This window comes from Equus asinus, chromosome 8 (genome assembly GCF_041296235.1).
Source record: "Equus asinus isolate D_3611 breed Donkey chromosome 8, EquAss-T2T_v2, whole genome shotgun sequence".
NCBI lineage: Eukaryota > Metazoa > Chordata > Mammalia > Perissodactyla > Equidae > Equus > Equus asinus.
This window is the reverse complement of record NC_091797.1, coordinates 100519130-100534806: the sequence shown is the minus strand read 5'-3', so window position 1 is coordinate 100534806 and position 15677 is coordinate 100519130. Positions and strand designations below refer to the sequence as shown.

The 15677-nt window shown below is 43.0% G+C and overlaps 1 protein-coding gene across 2 annotated transcripts in view; it reads right to left on the bottom strand.

The window, feature by feature from the left end:
- The window catches only part of CDC45 (cell division cycle 45), a 37102-nt gene extending 21540 nt beyond the window's left edge, over positions 1 to 15562 (bottom strand). For both annotated transcript variants that reach the window (XM_014827119.3, XM_070516656.1), the window contains exons 1-7: positions 15427 to 15562; positions 15242 to 15301; positions 14315 to 14407; positions 13074 to 13211; positions 11988 to 12134; positions 1923 to 1978; positions 571 to 619 (exon numbers count right to left, since the gene is read on the bottom strand). In XM_014827119.3, coding sequence (XP_014682605.1) covers positions 571 to 619; positions 1923 to 1978; positions 11988 to 12134; positions 13074 to 13211; positions 14315 to 14407; positions 15242 to 15301; positions 15427 to 15477 — 594 coding nt within the window. In that variant the 5' untranslated portion in view covers positions 15478 to 15562. The remainder of the gene's footprint in view (positions 1 to 570; positions 620 to 1922; positions 1979 to 11987; positions 12135 to 13073; positions 13212 to 14314; positions 14408 to 15241; positions 15302 to 15426) is intronic.
- Between the last annotated feature and the right edge of the window lie 115 nt (positions 15563 to 15677).

Below are 15677 nucleotides of genomic sequence, written 5' to 3'. Positions count from 1 at the left end.
CCCTTCAAAGGACAACGGGACCTTGACATAAAAGGGACACTGGAAATATGATGCTCAGAGTCCAAGGCCCTCGGGTCAAATTCTAAGACGAAACATGGGCACTTTACTGGAAACTTATCTTCTTGGGCTTCTAAGGCCCTGGGCTCAGCTCAACACCATCAGAATCAACACAGCAGGTTTTCTGTATGAAATTCTGTTCTGTAACACACAGGCTGATGAGCCTTTCTTAGTCTAGAGTTTTAGCTTCTTGCACAGAGACTAATACAAACTCGTTCTGTATATTTGATGATAAACAAGAACAACAGCTGCTGCTCTTGAGCACATATTGGATGTGAGGGACCATCGTAACAACTGCCTCTGAAATGAGGACTGTTATCTTCTGTTACAGAGAAGGAGGGGTTTAAGGCTCAAAGAGGCTGCACCACCTGCCCAAGGTCACACGGTGGGAAGCTATGGGGCTCAGATTCAAACCAGGCTTCCGTGGCTCTAAAACCTGCACTCAGTCCTCATGTTTCAGGACACTGAGCCCGAGTCAGAAGTTTGTGGTGAATTCCACCTCTCCGTGCTTACCGACGTCCCGTGATATTCATACTGCTCATAGTCAAAGAGGATGTCTCTTCTGTAATGACACAAAACACAGGTCTTCAACAGCAAGCAGTATAGGAAGCAAACATTTGGAAAAATGCCAAAACTCGCCAGTACTCAGAGAAATGCGATTAAGTCATGGTACTCTTTGTTTTCACTTACTGGCTCTTTCGCAGAGAGTGTAGGCACAATGCTGGGAAGGGAACAAAACTGATGCAATCCACTTGTGACAATGGGAGACGTACAGTGGCATAGTCCTAGAATCCTGCTTCTGAGAAATTATCCCAAGACAACCATTCAAAGGAACAAGCAAGACAAAATTCCTCTGTGTATAAGGTTGTTCACCACAGCCTTATTTGTCACAGAAAATGCTGGAAGTAACTTCTGGTTCAAAAAGAAGGGGAATGGCCAATTACGTACTATGCCATTTATAAAGGCTGTTCAGAACTATGGTTACATTAAGTCGAAAAATGCAAAACTGGTGTGATTATGTAAAATATGCAAGGTATGGATAACCCAGGAAGATCAATCCAAAGCGAGAATCTCTTCCCATTAGTGAAAATTTTCCTTACATTTCTTGAAATGGTTTTCCCTCATCTTTCCAAGAGGGGGGTGCTGAGCGCATGCCCTCAGCTGGAACAGAGGAGATGGGGGGGGTGCTGGGACACCCAGGAGACCTTCAAGGACTAGGACAGCAAGGAGCCCCCAGCCCAAGAACTCTGCTGCATGTTCACCTCAAGCTAGAATAACCTTGCCAACGTTTTCATTTTAAAGCACTTCAGTTTTCTAATTTGCAGTATGGAGTGGAATTATAGATGTTAGTTTCCTTTTCATACTTTTCTTTCTATGAAAGGTTTTACACAACTGGTGTTGATGTCATCTGTAAGAATTTTGAAATACAAGCATCTAGATCTAGAAAACTATGAAAATAAAGAACTAGGGGCCTGACAGACAGCATATATTTGGGAGACCTTTGGGTCTGGGCTTGTCTCTCATGGGACCAGATAGTGATATGGAGGGGATGCAGAGCTCTTTTGAAACTCAGGGGCCACACGCTTTCTCCTGCAGCAACTGGCCCAGAGGTTCCAAACTAAACGAACTATCCTAAAATGGAAAAACATGCATGCAGCCCCCAGGGAAAAAAACAGGCGCCAGGGACCCGAGTCCCACAGGGGCATGGGCTCTGTTACAAAGGAGTGGGCTCCGTGACAGGGGCGTGGGCTCTGTGACAGGGCAGTGGGCTCCGTGATGGGGGCATGGGTTCTGTGAAGGAGCAGTGGGCTCCGTGATGGGGGTGTGGGCTCTGTGACGGGGGCTGCTGCTTGAAGCACACTCACCTCCGGGCCTCCCACTCCCTTCGTTGCCTCCTCTTCATGGTTTGCTCCACTATTTCCTGAGGTAGTGACAAAGAGAAAAGGGTGAGCAAATGAGCCAGGAATCATCTCTATAGCCTGAGAAGGTCCCCACCGGGCAGAAGCCCCTGGGCTCTGATCCCTAAGGGAAACCTGGCTCATCCCAGTGCCTACAACAGCCTGCTCCTGGAGAAGGATGGTGCCGAGGCAGGTGTGGCTGGGACCCCTCTGGCCCATCGGCACTTCAGACACTGTGGACGGGAACAGAGGCTTCCTCAGTGCCTGTGTCCTCGCCCGCTCTCTGTCACCCTCACCACGTGTGCCCAGGATACGCCCACACCTCACACTGGCTTTCTCCCCAGATTAATAAGAGCTGTGATTCTCCCATCCTACCATTTACCAGCAAGTATTCTGATTCTAGGCATAACCTCATTATCAGTTCTCACAACAAAGCAAGAGGTAGTGAATGTGGTAGTTTTAAAATCCATACACCCCAGACTGCTGCTTCTAGAAAGATGGGGCAGATGTATCTTGCCTTACACATCCACTAACTACACCTAAAAATCTGGATGTTATCTATGAAACAAACAAAATAAGACTCTAAAAGGTGGAGAGGAAGGCTGACCAGGGCCTCCGGGACTGAGAAATTACACGGTAATGAGTTCTCTGGTTTTTCTTTATGGCTCATATATCCCAGACATGGAGCTGAAGAAGCTGGCAACCTGAAAATGCTAAGAGGTACAGAGAAAAAAATCCCCCCCCAAAGTCAAAGGACCAGGAAGGAGCAACCTCAAAAGAGAGAAAACTTTTAGACAATAACTGCTCTACTCCAGTCACCACCATCAACAACACTGTGCCCCACCCCCTCCGCCCAGCAGATGCCGAGGGGGAGCCTAGACTCCTACCCTTGTGAGCGCCTCCCACCTGTAACACCTCCACCTTCTACCTATAATATCTCCCAACACCCCCACTGGGGTGTCAGAGGAGGCCACATAGGGAGCCTGGACCTTCCTTGCCCAGTGCTAACAAGGAGCCACTCCTCTCGGGGGTTAACAGAGGTCAAGGAGAACCTGAACTTGTACTTCCACCTGGCTGTCAAGAGGCCACACCACCTCCTCCCTCCTTTGCCAGAGTGGTGTCAGAGAAAGCAGATAAAACAGAAGACTTAAATAAGACACAGAGTCTTATAACACAAAAATGTCCAGGTTTCATTTGAAAAAATCACTCATCATACCAAGAACCAGGAAGATCCCAAAATGAATAAAAGAGGACAATCCACAGATGCCAACACCAAGACGACAGAGAAGTCAGAATTATCTGACAAGGACGTTAAAGCAGCCATCACAAAAATGCTTCAACAAGCAATTACAAACACGCTTGAAACAAATGAAAACATAGGAAACCTCAGCAAAGCAATGGTCGATGAAAGAAGAACCAAATCAAAACTTAGAACTGAAAAGTACAATAAGTGAAATATCAACTCAGTGCGTGGGCTCAAGAGCAGAATGGAGAGACAGAGAAAAACACCAGCAGTGAATCAGCAGATACGATGATAAAAATTACCCAGTCTGAGCAACAGGGAAAAACCCGTCTGAAAAAAACCCAAGTAAAGAGAGCCTCAGGGACATGCAGGACTACAATGAAAGACCTGACACTCTGTCATCGGTGTCCTGGAAGGAGAGGAGAAAGAAGGTGGGATGAAAATGAACTTTAGGAAATAATGGCTGGAAATGTGGCAAGAGACATAGATCTATAGATGTAAGAAGCTGACTGAATCGCAAAAAGGCTAAACCCAAAGAAATCCACACTAAGACGCATTATAATTAAACTTCTGAACACTAAAGACAAAAAATATCAAAAACAGCAAAAGAAAAATGACATCTTACCTATGGGAGAGAAACGGTTTGAACGATAGATTTCTCGTCAGAAACCATGGAGGCCAGAGGAAGTGGCACAGCATTTTTCTTTTTAAATTATTTTCTTAAAATTGAAGTTAAATAACATTTTTCAAGTGCTGAAAGAAAAGAAGAACTGTTCATCCCAAATCCTACAATCAATGAAAATATCTTTCAGGAATAAAGGGAAATCAAGAAATTCTTAGAAGGAAAGCTAAGAGAATTTATTGCCAGCAGACCTGCCCTAAAAAAAAGTTGGTTAAAGGAGGTTCTGTAAACAGACAGGAAATGACAAAAGAAGAAACTTTGGAACATCAGGATGGAAGAAAACATGACAAGCAAAAATTGGGTCAATACAATAGGCTTTCCTTATTCTCTTGAGTTTTATAATCATGTTTGATTATTGAAGCAAAAATTATACCACTGTATGATATGGTTCTAAATGTATGTGGAGGAAATGTTTAAGAGAATTATATTATAAACAGGGGAGAATAAGGGACGTGAAGGAAGATAAGGTTTCTACATTTAACTCAAACTGGTACAATGATGATGCCAGTAGACTGTGATAAGTTAAGGATATATAAGTAACACTTGCAGCAACCACTAAAAATATTATACAAACAGATACACAAACACTAGAGGTAAATCAAAACAGAATTCTAAAAAAAAAAAGAAAAAGCCAACAGATATGAAAAACAGAGAACAAATAGAAAATATAAAATGAAAATAAAAAGGTCAGACTTAACCCCTCACCTATCAATAATTAAAATTAATGTAAATGGTCTAAACACATCAATTAAAAGACAGAGATTAGCTTTAAAAAAAACATGATCCAACTCTATGCTATTTAAAGAAACTCATATACTCTGATTTCTCTTCAGATAATATAAATCTTTTGCCGTTTTTTTTTTTGAGGAAGATTAGCCCTGAGCTAACTGCTGCCAATCCTCCTCTTTTTGCTGAGGAAGCCTGGCCCTGAGCTATCATCCATGCCCATCTTCCTCTACTTCATATGTGGGACACCTACCACAGCATGGCGTGCCAAGTGGTGCCATGTCCGCACCCAGGATCTGAACTGGCAAACCCTGGGCAGCCAAAGTGGAATGTGGGCACTTAACTGCTGCGCCACTGGGCCAGCCCCATTGCCTTTTTTTAAACAAACTCAGTACAAATATAACAATATAGGTAGGTTGAAAGTATAAGGTGGTAAATGATAAAGCATGCAAGCATTAATCAAAGGAAAACAAGAGTGCACTATTATTATCAGATAAATCAGACTTCAGAGCAAAGAAAATGACCAGAAATACTAAATAATAATAAAAATTTCAGTCAACCAAGAGGACACAACAATTCTAAACATGTATTGTGCACCAAACAACGGGGCTGTAAAACATGTGAAGCAAAAATTGATAGAACTGAAAGGAGAAAATGACAAATCTACAATTATAGCTGGAGACTTCACCATCTCTCTCTTCAGAATTGATAGAATAGCTAGACAGAAAAGCAGCAAGGAAAGAGAACTCAACAACACCATCATCCAACTGTATCTAACTGACACTTGTTGAACATTCTGTTCTACAACAGTAGAATACCTATTCTTTTCAAATGGTCACAGAACATATATCAAGATAGATCATATCCTGGGCCATAAAAAAAAATCTCGACAAATGTAAAAGAACTGAAATCACATCGAGTGTATTCTTCAACCACAACAGAATCAAACTAGAAATTAATAATCAAAAGATAAGAGGAGGGGCCAGCCTGGTGGCGCAGCAGTTAAGTTCACATGTTCCGCTTCAGCGGCCTGGGGTTCACCAGTTTGGATCCTGGGTGCGGACATGGCACAGCTTGGCAAGCCATGCTGTGGCAGGCATCCCACATATAAAGTAGAGGAAGATGGGCATGAATGTTAGTCAGGGCCAGTCTTCCTCAGCAAAAAGAGGAGGATTGGCAGCAGATGTTAGCTCAGGGCTAATCTTTCTCAAAAAAAACCCCAAAAAGACAAAAAAAAGATAAGAGGACAATCTCCAAACACTTTGAAACTAACCAGCATACTTCAAAATAATCCATGGGTCAAAGAGGAAGTCCCAAGGGAAATTTAAAAAAAATACATAGAAGGGAATGAAAGTGAAAATAAATACATCAAAAATATATGGGACACACTGAAAGCAGTGCTTACAGGGAAATTTATAGCACTAAATACACCCATTAGGAAAGAAGAAAAGTCTCACATCAATAATCTAAGCCGCTTCCAGAACAAGAAGAGTAAAATAAACCAAAGCAAGCAGAAGGAAGGAAACAATAAAGAGGGAACACTTGCCAATTCATTTTATGAAGATAGTATTACCCTGATACCAAAACCAGACAAACACAGTACAAAAAAGAAAACTACAGACCAATATCCCTAATGAAAATAAATGCAAAATCCTTAATAAAATATTAGCAAATAGAATTTTGCAAGTTATAAAAATAATTATTATACCCTGACTAAGTAAGTTTTATTCCTGAGATGCAAGGCTGGTTCAATATTAAAAAAAAAAAAAACAATCAATATAATCCACCATATTAACAGGTTAAAGAAGAAAAGTTACACTGTCTTATCAATTAGTGCAGAACAAGTACTAGACAAAATTTAACATCCATTCATGATAAAACTCAAAAAAAAAAAGGGGGGGAAATACAGGGAAACTTCCTCTATTTGGTAGAGAGCATCTACAAAACCCTACAGCCAGCATCATACTTAATGGTGAAAGACTGGACGCTTTCTGTCTATGAACACAAAAAGGCAAAGATGTGCACTCTCATTACTCTTATTCAACACAGTGTTGGAAGTTCCAGCCAGAGTAATAAGTCAAGAAAAGGAAATAAAATGCATACAAATCAGAAAAGAACTAAAACTGTCCCTATTTGTAGATGACACAATTGTCTATGTAGCAAATCCCAAGGAATCTACAAAAAACTCCTCGCACTAATAAGTGAGCTCAGCAAGGCACCAGACATAAGACAAACATAAATCAATTGTACTTCCATATATTAGCAATGAACAAATAGATATTAAAATTAAAATACAACATCATTTACAATCACTCCAAAAAAAGGGAAATACTTAGATGTGAATCTGACAAAACAGTATAGGATTGTATGCTGAAAAGCATACAATGCTGATAAAAGAAATCTAAGAGGATTTAAATAAATGGAGAGACATACTATGTTCATGGATTACAAGACTCAACACAATAAAGATGTCAACTTGCCCCAAATTCATATACAGGTTTACGCAATTCCTGTCAAAAATCTCAGCAAGATTTTTTGTAAGTATAAAGAAAATTATGCTAAAAACGATATAGAAAGGTAAAGGACATAGAATAGCTAACACAATTTTGAAAAAGAATAAAGTGGGAGTACTTAGTCTATCTGATTTCAAGGCTTAATAGATAGCTACAGCAGTCAAGACTGCGGTTTGGCAGAGGGGTAAACACATAGATCAACGGAATAGAGCAGAGAATCCCTAAAGAGATCCACACAAATATGCCATATTGATTTCAATGGAGGAAGGACAGCCTTTTCAACAAATGGTGCTGGAACAACTGGACACCCACAGACAAATAAATGAACACTGACCTAAACCTCACACCTTAAACAAAATGAACTGAAAATGGACCACAGACACAAATGGAAAACATAAAACCATAAAACTTTTAGTATAAAACAGGAGAAAATCTTTGGGATTTAGGGCTAGGCAGACTTTTTAGACTTGACACCAAAGGCACAATCTTTAAAAGGAAAAATCAGTAAATTGGACTTTGTCAAAATTAAAAACACTTGTTCTGCATTAGACCATGTTAAGAGGATGAAAAGACAAGCTACAGAGTGGGAGAAAATATCTGCAAACCGCATCTGACAAAATACTAGTATCTCGAATATATAAAACTTAACAGTATAAAAACAAACAATTTAATTAGAAATTGGGCAAAAGACATGAAGAGACATTTCACCCAAGAGGATATACAGATGGCAAATAAGCACATGAACAGATATTCAACATCATTTGCATTAGAGAAATGCAAACTAAAACCACAATGAGATATCACTACAACCTATCAGAATGGCTAAAATAAAAAGGTGATATCACAAAATGCTGGCAAAGATGTGGAAAAACTGGATCACTCATGGATCGTTGGTCAGAACGTAAGATGGTACAGATATTCTGGAAGAGTTTGGCACTTTTGTAAAAACCTGACCATGTAACTACCATACAACCCAGCAAATGAACTCTAGTCATTTACCCCAGAGAAATGAAGATTTGTGCTCAGACACAAAAACCTGTATACAATGTTTACAGCAGTTCTACTCATAATGGCCAGAAACTGGAAACAACCCAGATGTCCTTCAGTGGGTGAGTCCTTCAGTGGCTGGCCTTCAGTGGCTAAACGAAAATGCGGTCCATCCACACCACAGAAGCCTACTCAGTAATAAAGGGGAATCAACTATTGAAACACAGAAAAACCTAGATGAATCTCCAGGGAATTATGCCAAGCAAAAAGCCAACTCCCAAAGATTATATACTGTATGATTTCATTTATGTAATATTTTGGAAATGATAAAATTATGGAAATGGAGAAGAGATTAGTGGTTGCCAGGAGCTAAGGAGGGGGTGGAGGAGGAGAGAAGTAGGTGTGGCTATGAAAGGGCCACAGGAAGCATCCTTCTGGTGACGGAAATGTCCTATATCTTGACTATATCAATGGTAACATCCTGGTTGTTATATCGTACCAGAGTTTTGCAATATGTCACCATTGAGGGAAAGTCGGTTAAGTATATAAGTGACTTTATCTTATTTCTTACATCTGCATGTGAATCTACAATGATCTCAAAGTAGAAAGTTTAACGATAAAAAAACAAAAGGTCCTGATGAGGGAACTTTTTGGGAGTGAAGGAACTGTTCTCTGTTATGAAGTGCTAGTAGTCACATGACTTTATACATCTGTCAAATCTCAATGAATTTTATACCTGGTAAATTTGATTATGTAGAAATTACCTCAAAAAAAGATGATTAACAAAACCCCCACTATGTGAGAATTCTTTGACCCTCCCCAAAGTGTACACTGGAGTCCTGCCCCCTCCCCTCGTGGCTGTGGGATGCTGGGGGACTCTGAGACTGGTCAGGAGGGCCATGCAGCGGCTGCCCTGTTGGCTGGAACATCCATGCTGGGAGTCTGAGATGCTGTGTTGTGAGGAAGCCATGCGTAATGAAGGCCTCCTGCAGGCACTTGCATCAGCAGTCCTGGTTTGGCACCATCCCAGAAGCCTGGGTGTTTGACGTGAGAGCCCATGAGCTTTCCCAAGATTCCAGCCCCAAGAGACAGCATCCCTGCTAGGCTCGGCTCAAAATCCCGACCCATGGAATCCATGAGCCTAAGAAAATGGTTGTTTTAAGCTGCAAGTTTTGGAGTCATTTGTTAAACACCAGGAGTAAAATAGTCAAGTATGATATTACCCTTATTTTACAGAGATACAGAGAGGGCACTTGCCTAAGGTCACATAGCTAGTAATGGCAGATCCAAAACTTGAACCCAGGTGACCTGAACAACAATATAACAGCACCTGTGGAGTAAGTGTAATTACATTCATTTTACAGCGGAATCTCATCTTTGCCGGGCCCAGCTTTAAATTAGTCCCACCTCTAAAAGACAAACACTTTTCTTGACCCTATGCCTTCTTTTCGGCTCTCTTTATAGCAAAACTCTTTGAAAATGTTATTTATGGCCTGTTGTCTCTAAGCCTCCTCGAGTGCCCAGTCCCACTAATAAAAATATTTCTGAGAATATACCTCTAATGTACGTTCATTTATAAATCATGTATAGATTTTAATGATATATAAATTCTTCTCAAAAATGCTAAATCTTATTAAAATCATGCCTCTAGCCCTAATTTACAGATTATAGAAAATGCAGGGAATGAGGAGCAATAAAATTACTCTACGTAAAAACAAGTGATAAATACTAGAAAACTGGACTGGCCTCTAACGTTATTCAAAACAAAACAGGAAAAAAAAAAGATGGGGTACTGTTTTAGGTTAAAAGACAATAAAGAAACAGTTAAATACAAATGTGCCAACCTTGACTGGGTGATGGTCCAGAGACAAAAACAGCTACAAAATCTATTTTGGGGACAATTAAATAAATTTAAATATGATTTGAATATTAAATGATATTAAGACATTATTAATTTCTTATGTGTGATAAAAGTATTGTATTTATGAAGGAGAATCCCCTTATTCTTAGGAGATGTATATGGAAGAATTTAGGGGAGAATGTCATGGTATTTGTAACTTATTCTCAAGTGATCTAGCAAAAAATAAAGCATATATAGCTATACAGCGAGAAGGCAGATGTGGCAAAGTGTGAACAATTGTTGAATCTAGATGGAAGATATATGGCTATTCATCATATTATCCTTTTAACAATTGTATATGTTTGGAAAAAATTTCAAGATAAAAAGCCAGCGAGAAATTATGCATATTCCATATCGTATTATATAAAGCATTCACAAACTCAGATTTTAAATGGACATGCTAAGCATGTAAACGGAAGCTCTAATGTGTTCTTACATTGCACCAAGGCCACGGACTTCGGGTCTGTTGCCAAACCCACTGGTCAGTTCTCACCTGCCCGTTCATTTTCGCTGTTGGTCGCACCCCATCAACTGTCCTTCCCCCTTGAGCCCTGCGTCTGTGGACGCTCTGTGGTGGACACCCCTCTTGGGAATCCTCCTGGCTCCTTCCCTCCTCATTCAGGTCTCTGGTCAAGTGTCCTTGGCCACCTTCATAAACCAGCCACCCATTGCCTGTCTAGTCCCCACCTTGCTTTATTTTTACTCATAATATGTATCTCCACCTGAAACCATCCTGTAACCGTGCTTGTTTACATGGTCGTTATCTCTCTCCCCAACTGGAAAGGAAGCTTCATGAAAGCAGGACTTTGTTCTCCCCATGGTACCCTCGGAGCCTGACGGGTACCTGGCACATAGGTGTTGAAAAAATATTTATTAGTCAGAGTGGAGAATTCCAAGACTCGTATCTGCAGAACATGAATGTTTCCAGGGAAAATCTCAGCAGATATTGATATGTGGGGCCTGATGAAAAGCAGTTCGTCAATAGTTAAGGCTGCTATCAAAAAAAGGGAGCATTCAGAGAACAAAAAAGAGCTCTTAGGAATCAAAGATTAGAAGATAAGGACCAAAAGTCTGCTGGAAAATAGAACAGATCAAGAACGGGTAAGAGGAAAGAAAATCTCAGAGCAGGTCTGAAAGGCCCCTGATCAGACCACCAGAAACTCTAGTGAAAGGAGTGGGCGAAGGGAGGAAGGTTTAAGGACATTCCTAGCTTTGAAGGACACGGCCCCCACATGGACAGTGCCCTGAATGTCCCAAACATGGCTCTAAAGGGCTCTGCTAAAGGCCCTTGTCAAGCCAAGGATGATAAGGATGAAGGGAAGACCCTAAAACATTCCAGAGGCAAATTTCAGCATGCACACCAAGGACCAGGAGCCACGGGCATCAGCTTCTTCAACACCGAGCACTACAAGAAAACAAGGCCCTCATATTACAGGAACAGCTGCTGCCTATCTGTAATCCTACATCTAGTAGAAGCCACAAGCTCTGGCCAGGCCCCAGATTGGGTAAGTGGGTTAGATCCAAGGCTCATGAGGCACAAACCACTCATATCTTTGCACATGAGATGCTTGCCCTGGAATGACCATCTGGGACCAAGCCAGGCTGAGGGCAGCAGACCCATGTCACTCCGCCACGGTGACGCACAGAGAGCCAATCTGGAGGGGAGTCGGGAACATGAGAGACATGCTATTTATCATTTCTTCATATTGCTTTTTAAAAATGTTTGCTATCTAGGCAATGAGCTGAGCTATCCTAAGTCTCATTTCATCTGACAGGATTCTACTGGATAAATGAGCAAACTGTAGCTCAGAGAAGTCCAGTAACCTGCCTGAGGCCACACAACCAGGGGATAGCAGAGCCCAGAGGCAGCACACACACCTGTTGTCTTATAGCTCTGCCTGGGCCCAGCAGACTCCAGGCTGACCTCTGACCTCTGTGAGTGACAAGTTCCTTAAGACGGCAGTGAGAGGCCCAAACCTACCTCTTCTAACCGTGTCCGCTTCTCGGAGGGCTCTGATCCTTTGTCGCTTTCATTAGCCGAGTGCTCTTCATCCTCCTCCTCATCCCTAAAGATGTCATCGTAGGCGGGAATTTCAAGGTCGTCATCTTGTTTAATGAGTAGCTTGATCTAAAATTAAAACAAAAAGCAATCAGGTTTCTCCTCTCTCCTGGACAGAAAACTATTCATCATACATTTTTCTCTTGTAGAATCTTATTTTCTAATGAGCTGACTCATAAGTTTCCTCTACATATAAATAACCACCTGTCTGAGAAGAATTTCAGACTTCTCAGGCATTTTTTTTTTCTCATTTCCACTCAGTGAGGCACTGGAGTTGCAATGCATAGTATATAAAAATAGCAAAAGTTTGAAAACTCTCTATAGTCACTTAAGTCTGGGAAAAAAGCTCCCTGTTACGCCACACACCCAGCCAACAGATGAACACACCACGACTTGGCCTCTGACAAAAGACATGACGATAGGCCACCCCTAATGGGGTACATTCTGTCTCTAAAGCAGGTCCAGGCCGACTGCTCCTGGAGAGATCCTTCACATGAGAATGCTGGGGCCACCCTTTGTCAGAGTGGGAGGTGAAGACCAACGGTTAGGTCGCTGCTCTGGCCTGGGCTCCGTGCTCGCTGTTGGAGGTTCAAGGAGTGAGCACAGCAGCGCCCTCTCGGGCTCACAGCGGCCTCTCCCACTGCTGTCTTGCTGGTCCTTACACCACCCTCAGATGGGCAGGGCAGGTCCCAGCCCATTTACAGGGCAAATGCCTCTGAGATTCCCTGATATTCAACGAGACTGGGCAGCCCTGAGCTCCAAGGGCAGACTCAGGGCAAGGTTCTGGTCCCTACACCTCCCAGGTCAAGCAAATCCACAAATGCATTCTGAGCACCTCTGAGGGTAAGGTGCCGCGCTTCTCATCAAAGATGGACAAGTTCTTGTCCTCAGGCTGCTCCAACTCCTGTAGGGGAGGTGGATACAGGCCACGTTGTCTGTGGCATAAAAAGGTACAATCAGGTTGATGGGAGAACTCAGGCGAGGCATGGGCCCCAAAGGCCTCGTTACCTGGGTATCATTGTATACATTCACGACATTGACTGGCCTGTGGGTGTCGCACACAAAAAATATGGCATCTTCATCGGGCTGAAGGATATCCAATAGGTCTACGTTAGCTCCACAGTTTATGAGGACAAAAGAACGAAACTGAAAAAAGAAGAGGACATTGTGAAGTAAGTGCACCGTGGAGGCCCCTTTACCTCAGCACACTAGGCCTGAGTCCTTCTGCTGACACACATCAAGCCCCTGACACTGGGCAAGGCTCTGAGGGCAAGGGCCTCCCAAAATGGCAATGGCTGGCCTGTGTTAAGAGCTTTAACATACTCCATGTGCTATTTCATATTCATGATGACACCGTGAGATACCCCATGGCTGGCACCGTGGCTCTCTCCACTTCGCCAAGGAACGTGCAGAGGATCAGCATGCCCCAGTCTCATGCACAGGGGCAAGAAGCTGATGAGGAGCAGGTGGAAACTTCAAATGCATACCTGGGCCTCTCCAGATCTCAGTCACTCTACGGTGCTGTGCTGCTTCTCTATACTAACAGCATTGTACAGGTTTACACTTTTAGCAAACCTTGGGCAGCCCATACTTAATGGGCACCTAAATATTCAATTAAGTCTCTTATTATATCCTATCACTATAGAGAATCCTTTCCTTACAAATACCAACTGGCACAGGTCCCTCCCGTGATGACAGGAGCTCCAGGTGAGGATTTATCTTTGGCAGACAATCCTAGATGTGGCTAGACTCCAGGGAGCTGTGGGGACCGTGGGGTCTAAGATGTCCCACATCTCATTATAGGCCCCATGAAGACGTGGTAGGAGTCCTGGCCTCTACTGTTTAAATTATGAAAAGAGAAGATATGTTCCTGGATTTCAAGTTGGAAATTAGAATACACTTTCTTGGGAAGAGAATGTAAAATAGTGGTCTAATCTAAAGTAATTTTAACTAGGCCATATCAAAAACTAACTGCTAAATTCCAAGCACCTTACAATGAAATGTCTGCACACAAATTCAAAGTTAGAGGCTATCCATATTCACTCTTTTTTTGTTGTTGCCCATATTGTCCCTACAACTTGAGGGTAAGTCATGTGGCCATATAGCTCATTTTTCTCTTTCGTACTGCCTAATATAGTTGATACTTACATACGTATGCAACCTATTGTGGAAATAGAAAGAATGCTAAATGTTAAGAAATTGCAGTTGAGTAGAAAAAGTCTAATTATTCTAAAATGCATCTCTCATACCTGTTCTTTATGCTCAAGAAATGCAGTTTCAAGTTCTTGCCACCCAGAAACTGGAACCAGTGTATATTGCACGTGGTCACACTGGAACAGGGCCTGGAGAGAGATTATTTTCAAAGCCTATTATAATTAGGGTGTCTGCAATTTCCCTTGAAATGCACTTAGAAAAAAATAAGATAGGCTGAGAGACAAACAACATGTGATAAAGTAAGGTTCATGAAATGTTAAAGGAGAAACTAGGTGATGGGGATATGCGTGTTCACTGCACCAATCTGTCAACATTGCTGTATTTTTTAAAATTACCAAAGGAAAACACTGGGAGAAAAGCTGATCTTATTTCTAGGTCTTCTGAGAAATAGTTCATGACCCAAGGGCCTGCCGAAGTTCATGTAAACATGGCACCACATTCAAAACTCAACCAAGCAAGCCTCTTGCATAACAGACTAAGGAATCTTGTATTTCCAGTATTGCTTATGACACTACTATGCCCTCAGTTGTCACAGATTCCTCTGTCTCAGACCCCACATCTGAGAAGCCACTACAGGTGGGTCCATAGGCCTTTCGAATGCAGCCATTTTTTGCCTAGGTTACAGCAAAAATACTAACTAGTCTCCTTGCCTTTTGCCTAATCCTTCTCTAACCCACCCAATACTGTCCTGCTGGGGATGCGACCTCTCAGAGTCCCCCTTGCCAGCTTTCGGTTGCCATTGCTCCAGCCCCCACCCCTCCTGAGCTCTCACCCGGGTGGAGTTCCCTTACTCCGCTCCTCATCTCCCGCCCGGCGGCCTCCCCCACCGCGTTCCCTCTGGATTCTAAGCCCCCACTTCCTGCCCCACTCTCTGCCCTCCCCGCGCCCCTACCAGCCGCCCAGGCCCAGCCTGCACCCTCCCCTCTCACCCTGGCCCCACCCTCCCAGTCCGCAGGGCTCACCTGAAGGATCTTGCAAGCACACAGGGCGTCCACGTCCGAAGCCACGAAGAGAAGAACCCTCTGTCGGGGGAAGAGTCGGGGAGCTGAGCGCTGCGACCTGAACCCATCTCCTCCCGCTCTCCCATGGCCGCTCCCCCTCATCTCTTTCCCCCAAAAAGCCCTCGGGGTCCAAGAAAGGGGGTCACCTGGCTCTGGACCACCTCGTAGAACTCCTTGCGGAAATCGGACACGAACATGGCCACGGCGGCCGGACACCAAGAGCTCGCGCTGAGACACCAAGAGCTCCGGCCGCGGTCAAGACTCCCGCCAAATCAGGGCTCTTCCGATTGGCCCAGGGGCCAACCCATAGCTACTTAGTTCCCGGCCCGTCCTCTTTTCTGATTGGTCCATATTTAAGGCGGGCAACAGGCAAGACGCAAACGCAGTTGCCCACTTC